General features: G+C 47.8%; 1 protein-coding gene across 1 annotated transcript in view; it reads right to left on the bottom strand.

Annotated features, from left to right (window-relative positions):
* Window positions 1-882: 882 nt before the first annotated feature.
* Cds1 (CDP-diacylglycerol synthase 1) overlaps window positions 883-7,482 on the bottom strand; it is a 75,331-nt gene continuing 68,731 nt past the window's right edge. The window contains exons 11-13 of the mRNA XM_005359570.3: window positions 7,123-7,242; window positions 4,982-5,085; window positions 883-1,516 (exon numbers count right to left, since the gene is read on the bottom strand). Of these exons, the coding sequence (XP_005359627.1) occupies window positions 1,387-1,516; window positions 4,982-5,085; window positions 7,123-7,242 (354 nt within the window). The 3' untranslated portion in view covers window positions 883-1,386. The remainder of the gene's footprint in view (window positions 1,517-4,981; window positions 5,086-7,122; window positions 7,243-7,482) is intronic.

Genomic DNA, 7,482 nt, shown 5'->3' with positions numbered 1-7,482 from the left:
CAGCACACTTGGTGCCTGGAGGCGAATCCTCAGAACCCAGGCACATCTATAGCAGGAAGGGAATGTGTGATCACTGAAATTCATTTCTAATTTAAACAAAATATTTACTCTTTTCATTACCAAAATATCCTTTACAATGTATCTATCTCTCCCCTCCGACACTGAAGTGGAGAACTGGGCGTTTGCTGAGGGTGACTAACAATGCGCGTTGTTAAGATGGCTGGAGAGCACATAGCACACAGCAACAGGAGCTGTGTCCAGGGCTGAGAGGTGTCCTCCAGTCTGGTGACAATGTCCGGCCCACCCAAGGAAGGCATGGCATTCGTGTGCTTTTCTTCTTAACAGCTATAACTTCTGCTTGGATTTCATGACATGGTGGGAAGAAGGATGGCCAGCAGGAGTTGGCAGGGGCCTGGGTCTTCTTTCCAGGAGAGGTGCACAGAGAGCAGGAGGCAGCGCCTCACCTCGGCACCTGCCAGGGCTCCGCCCCAGCCCCACCCCTCCCCATCCTGGGACTCAGGGAACTAAGATCCACAGGTTACCACCAAGCCACGGGATGACTTTCTGCAGCTTTTACGGTGCCACTGTCTTCGCTGAGGACCCACTTCTGGGTCTCTGGGGGAGTTGGCTATGGTTTTAAAGAGTTTAGTCAGAAGTGGATGCTGACGCCTGCTTTTGGACAAATCAGTAATGGTACAGGTTTCAGCCTCTAGCCTCTGAATTCTGAAACTACTTAAAATGAGGACGTTTCCACTCAGCAGACTGTTACCTCTCTGATAGCTAGGCAGTCTCATGGAACAGAGTCCAGGAGAGGGAGCCCCTGGGTTCCATCCCCAGTACCATGAACAAACAAACAAAAAGGAAGAAAACAGAAAAAAAGTGAACAATCATTCTTTTTCTTTCTTTTTTAATCTAACTCAGCCCTTCAGAAATACTTGAGTCTCTAAGAGGAGGAAGCCCCAGGAGCTGGCTCCCCACGATGCCTGCAGCAAGCCTGGGGCTACAGAGAGGCATTTCCCAATGCAGAGGTCGAAGTTTGGGCAAAAGAGCTCACCACCAGGCACAACCCTAAGAGGGGCTCCACTTACAGTGTTTGACTCTTTAAAACACAAGTCTCCTAGACTGCAGAATCCAGCATGTGAGGGCAGAGAGGTTAACATGGGAAAACATCTTAGAAAAGAGCGGATCTCTCACGGGCAGGCGCCTGCTACACACTCATCAGTTAGACCACGAGTTTGTTAAATATTCACAGTAATTTCAGAGAAAGACATTCACATCTGCAAAACCTGCATCCGTCACCTCTTCAGCCCCATGCCGGCTCAGTCAGTGCAAGACTTCGGAGCTGTTCTGAGAGTTCCTCCTTGGCAGTCCATCCTCTCAGGGAAGCTAGGCCTTCAAGGTGGGCTGCAGGATTCCTTTCTCGATGAGATGTGTCTTCAAGGTTCTGTAGATGTTTAACTGCTGCTCTGGCTGGAGCACCAACAGCTGCTGCAGGACTTTACTGGGATTCGGACCCCTGATGAGGAAGCAGAGAAGGCATGTTGGCACCATTTGCACACCGTTTGCACAGGGGGTAAGTGAGCACATGCTACCGAGAACCCATCTGAAGGGCTAAGCAACCACTGCCACAGAACTGCGACTGCTCCCACGTGAGCGCCCAGCACTCGTGTCAAGGGGAGCAATGCACCAGGATATCTGAGGCTTGAGATGCAAGAAGAGTGGGCAGGCAGGGAGGGAACGGCAGGCGCAGAACAGAGATCTAAGTTCTACAGAAATTCTCTCAAAGGCAACCTGATGAAGGGCAAATCCTCGGGCCAGGAGACACAGGACAAACCGAAAGGAGGGCACAAAAAGAAATTTACAAGTTTTAGCCTCAAAGAGACTTCTAGATCATGTAAAGTACTTTGTTGATGAAATACCCTAGGGGAACTATGATCCGAGAGACAAACCACTAAAGTCCTGAACTATGGATGCACCAATGTCTTCTTCAAAGTCCCAGGGAAACGCAAACAGCGTGACACCCTCTGCTCTCCAAACGGAGGCCAAGGACAGCGCTGGCCTCTTGCCCATCCACCAGAGCAGTCCACACAGGAGGAAGGGGCCCAGGGAACAGCTACGGGACCAGCCTGCCACCCTCTCTCCTTGGGCTCACTCTTCCAGGATCCCTACTCCAGCCTTTCAGTGTGTCACCCAGCTTGGGTCCACAGAGCTAAGAGGAACCCCAGGCAGGGGTCTCTCCTTCACACCCTGGCTTCTGCTAACACTGCTGCAGTCATGGGAATGCAAATTCCCACAGCCGGGCCTGGAGAGCTCAACACATGTATACATTCTGTGAATGGTCTGTGAGGCAAGACAGACAAAGCGGCTTATACCTGTAAGCTCAGTATTGGACATACTGAGGCAGAAGGATTTCCATGAGTTGGAAGCCAGGCTGGACTATGTAGTGAGTTCCAGGTCAGTCTGATCTACAGAGTAAGACACTGTTGCAAAAGAAAATAAAAACAAAACCCAACAAGCCTACCACCTTCCTCAGTGCACTTGCAGAGGGTGCATGTGTAAACAACGGTGAGATCTACTTAGAAAATCCCATTAGCAAAATATGTAGGGTGGTGCAGAATTCTGAGACGCACATTAAAAACAGGTAGGTAAATAATTTACAGTCCAGATTTTAAAAACAGAATTGTAAGAAGTGGAAATCCTGGCGACAAAGAAACGTCTTCTATAGAAACATCACAAGAGGCACAATTTATTCCGAGAAATCTTTAACTTAAAACAGTAGCAGCGTAACAGCACTGAGCCACCATCCCACAGGTCACTTTCGTGTCTCGAGGCAAACAGGCAGAAACCTGTGGTGGCCATGTGCCCCTCACAGCCCAGCTGGTCTTGCTGCATTCCGTGGCATGACCTGGAGCAGCCGCCCACGGAGAAAGGAGCTATGCCAGCAAGCTGAGCTAAATGGAAAGTGATGTCAGCAGGTGTTTCCCAGGAGCTGGATCCAGGACATCTCTGCTGCCTCCAAATAGGCCAAGGATCTGCTTTCAGCCACAGGGGCGTGGTGCAGCATGACTGTGCCGCTAAGAGAACACAGGCAAATCCTTTCCTAAACAAAGAGTGTAAATTTTGCCTTCAAAATCTGCCATCTCTAAAGCCTCTGTTGTTGTCTGTTTTATGGATTTCAGGGGCTCGGCCATAAATTACTGATGTCAGACTCTATCAACAAGGAAATACCATACAAAAAGACAAAGAGGGTGATGGGGTCATAAAGAATAAAACAATCAGAAAAGAAAAACACTGTTGAAATGAAGACAGGGAAATGCTTTTAAAAAAGACCAAGAATTGCATACTAGCACTAATGGAAGTGGCCCCAGTGTCCTAACACACATCGGGCAGGCAGCGAGACAAGCAGTGGCCAACGGAGGGATTCCACAGGGAAACAACAAAGCCACATCACGATACTCCAACACGACCTCGAAAGAGAGGATGTGAACTTACACGCATATACCAGAGCAGAGAAAGGAAAGACCTGCGATTGTGGTAGGAGCCCCCTCTGCGCTCTATTAAGGTAACGCAAGCACTCACAACTCAAATGACCGCACTCAGCTCTTAGCAAAACTGCACCCGACACAGTATTACATCTGAAATTGCATGGTGGCTGTCTGCTCCTGTCAGATGCGACGTGCACCAGAAGAGATGGTGAGCTGAGCCGTGAAGCAGGGCTCAGACCTTAGGTTCTTCCAACCACACACTGAAACCAGGACAGACAGCAATAAAGAAAGAACAATGACAAAGTCTTCATTTGCTTGGAAACCAATCAGCATACTTCTAAATAACCTGAGTGTCAGGGGAGACAGTGGCACGGGAAAACGAGCACACTGGCACCCACAGGACGAGGACCCAGGGGTGCTAAAGACGGGGTCTGCAGCCTTAGAAAAGAAGCCTAAATCAGCAACCTAGGTGTTATCTTAAACATCTAGGAGAAGAACAAATTAAACTTTGAAAATATAAAGAAATGAAAAAGTAAGTATAAATCAATGAAGGAGAAAAGAAACATACCACAGAGAAAACTAATAAAGTCTTTGAAAAGGTGAAGGAAACTGATGAAAAGATTGCAACCCCCCCCCCAAAAAGATTAATACAAAATTTCTTACACTAGTATGGATACATATTGTTAAGTGTAATTTATGAGTTTCTGAATGTGGGTTTCCCTCTAAATAACTCTGATGAAAACATATTTTCCATGACCTTCTGGGCCCCAGTGGAGACCAGGGAGATCAAATCACCATGGTATGATTGTTGGCTCTCCCATGCTAAACTGCCATTGTAGGGCAGACTGTAAACACTCATATTCTAGGGACAAGAACAGTCAACGATTTACTAAACAGCCGCCTCCTCCACCCCTCACTGCCAGCTGAGACCTTCACTATCACTTCAGGTCCTCTGCTCTCTCAGGAAGGAGCTGTGAGGACAGGGAGGGATCACTGTGCTCCATGATGACACATCACAGACACTCCAGCAATAACTGGGCTGAATGAACTGTCTGCTTCCTTAACAGCATTCAGTGAGATGCCCACAGTTAAAAAATGTAATCTGGCTGGGTAGTGGTGGCGCACGCCTTTAATCCCAGCACTAGGGAGGCAGAGGCAGGCAGACCTCAGTGAGTTCAAGGTTAGCCTGGTCTACAGAGTGAGTTCCAGGATGGCCAGAGCTACACACAGAGAGAAATCTTGTCTCAGAAAAAAGAAATGCAATCTGCTTGTATTTTGAACCTCACATGAGCCGCATTAACCGGGCCTTCTGATTGGGTTCTGCTAACTGTCATGGTGTGCTCACAGCAATGACCACTGGATCCTACGATGAGAGCCACAATTCCATTTCACTTGACATTATAAACGACCACTGACAGAAGCAGTCAACTTAAACTAGTGGGAACTCAAAAGAATGATGCAATGAAGTGTCTGGTTCTGTTTTAGTAGGGAAGTACCTTATAAAGCTTGTGATGTACACATGCACAAACGTCGCCATCAGATACTGACAATCAAACCTGTCCATTATCCCTCCATGTCCAGGAATGGTGTTTGCAAAATCCTGCAGAAACAAACATACAAATGTGAAATACACATCACCTGCATCAAATTCTGACATGTAAATGTCTTTTCAGTATTATAGACTTTATAAGGAAAACAACTTTACTATTAATTTTCTTCTAACAAATACAAATAAATTAGAATACAGCCAACAGATTAAAATGTTATTTTTCAACTCTCCACTCACTGTTGAATGATTTCTAAATTGGCCCACAGCACTGAAATAACACTACATATTAATTAAGTCTAGCACTTTTTCTCATTACTGTAATCTCTCTAAATTATCTCGTTTTATAACTGCCTGTAGCCCTGCACAGTGAGCAGCTGTGTGGGAGCTGCCTCACTGTCACACAGACGCACACGCATCTCTAACTTGTGTTTATCCAACAACCCCTGTGCCGGAACAAACACTCCAGTGGTAAGCACTCTTCTTTAAGCATTGAGGTAAAAGAAGAACAAAGCATCTGGGTCACTGAGAACGTGCTCATCCATCAGACAGCCTGAGGAGAGGCCAGGCGGTGAGGAGAGGCCAGGCGGTGAGGTTTCTGCAGAAGAGCTCACTACCCAAACCTCAGAGAACACAAGTGTTCTTGTGAACATCTAGGCACTAACACACAAGATACAACAGCAACTGCACATTCAGATATAAAAACAAAAAAAAACAAAACCCTTTCCCTTTAATGAGGAACCTTAGAGAGCATTAAAAAAACAAAAAACAAAAAAACACACTGAATGGTGGTGGCACATGTCTTTAACCCCAGCAAAGGCAGGTGGATCTCTGTGAATTGGAGGCCAGCCTGGTCTACAGAGCGAGTTCCAGGACAGTCAGAGCTACACAGAGAAACTCTGTCTTAAAAAAACAAAACAAAACAAAAAACCCACAATCTAAATACCTGTGACTAATTTTTCCCAACCTATTTCCTCCCTTCTCTGCTCACTGAGGTGTGACGGAGCCCCAGTAGCCTGATCCCACTGCAAGGGAGGACAGGGCTGCTTCCCACCCTCCCCCATGGGGAGGGAGCATCCTGAGGCCAGGGACCCTGCAGGCTTTCTATATTACCTTGCCCCAACCACAGCACCCTTGGCAGGGCAGAGGCTCCCCGAGTTCATTTACTTCCCTGATGCTTCCCTGATGACCATCCTAAGGTCCAGGGGTGGTTTCCAAACGCTGTTCCCTAACAGCCGCTCGGTCCTGGCTCTCTTCATTTTTTTTTTTTTTTGTTTGTTTTTAGAGACAGGGTTTCCCTGTGGCTTTGGAGCCTAGGAGCCTGTCCTTAACTTCAGCGAGGCCTCCCTCCCTGAACTCACGTCAACGCTCTTCCTCGGACGTTTCAGTAAGATTTATCCTTGTCCTCTCTTCAGATCTAGGCTCCAATCCCACCTCCTCGGAGCACCGTTCCCTGACCAGCACATCTTCCCCAGCCATTCTAACCCTCAGTGAGCAGATGTACTTTTCCCTGGTAAGGGAGAGCAGCTGTGATGATAGGACTTTAGGGTGACCCTGCTGTACTAACACGTGGGGATGACTTTAAGTGTCTGGACCATAATCAGTGAACCAACTCTCACAGATCAAATCCAACCCACAAGCGGGTCTTACAAACAAAAGTTTTAAGACTTTCACGGACATGTCTGTGGTGCAAGCTTCATACTGCAGCAGCAGCGTTCAGAGCTGAACCGCAGAGAACGTGCAAGAGTGTTCTCTCCAGCCTGACCCGACAGATTCTACCTAACAGGAGGAGCAGTTCCAGATCCAAATGCTCCTTGGCAGAATTGTGGGACTGGGAGATGCTAAGCTGCAGATGGCGTACTACTCCATTCCTGAAGTCTGAAAGCCACCCCAGCACTGAGGGACACTCCATCTCCAGAACAGGATAAGACACTTCCAAAAAAAAAAAAAAAATAGACTCAAACCAGCCAGGCAGCATGGCTGTGAGGCTACAGGGATGTCAGGGGCTCAGTGTGGCCAGTGTGAGCCACATCCCAAGCACAGAGAACTCCTAGTATGCACAGAGACTGCAGCAGAGAATGTGAAACGCACCTTGATCTTAAAAGCTCTTTTGAATCCGCTGGCGAAGAAGCCTCCAAATGGGCCAATCAGCGATGCAAACGTTGACAACGCAATGCTATGTATCTGGAAGGGATACAAGCTCACTGTTTCCTGAGGAGGAGGAAGGAGAGAGGACCAGCTGCGTTAACATTGTACTTACTCATGGCACCTAACCCAGGAACATGGCAGACACAGGAGGCTGAGACAGACCACATTTCTGTTAACGTCTCAGCGTTAAAGACCATGACTGAAAACACAGCACCGTCGGCAGTCTCCATGCCCCGTGCCGGCTCCCTTCCCAGCACCCACAGTCTCCATGCCCCGTGCCGGCTCCCTTCCCAGCACCCACAG

This window comes from Microtus ochrogaster, linkage group LG1 (assembly GCF_000317375.1).
Source record: "Microtus ochrogaster isolate Prairie Vole_2 linkage group LG1, MicOch1.0, whole genome shotgun sequence".
Taxonomy (NCBI): Eukaryota; Metazoa; Chordata; class Mammalia; order Rodentia; family Cricetidae; genus Microtus; species Microtus ochrogaster.
The sequence above is the reverse complement of the archived record's forward strand: the minus strand, read 5'-3'. Positions and strand labels throughout refer to the sequence as shown.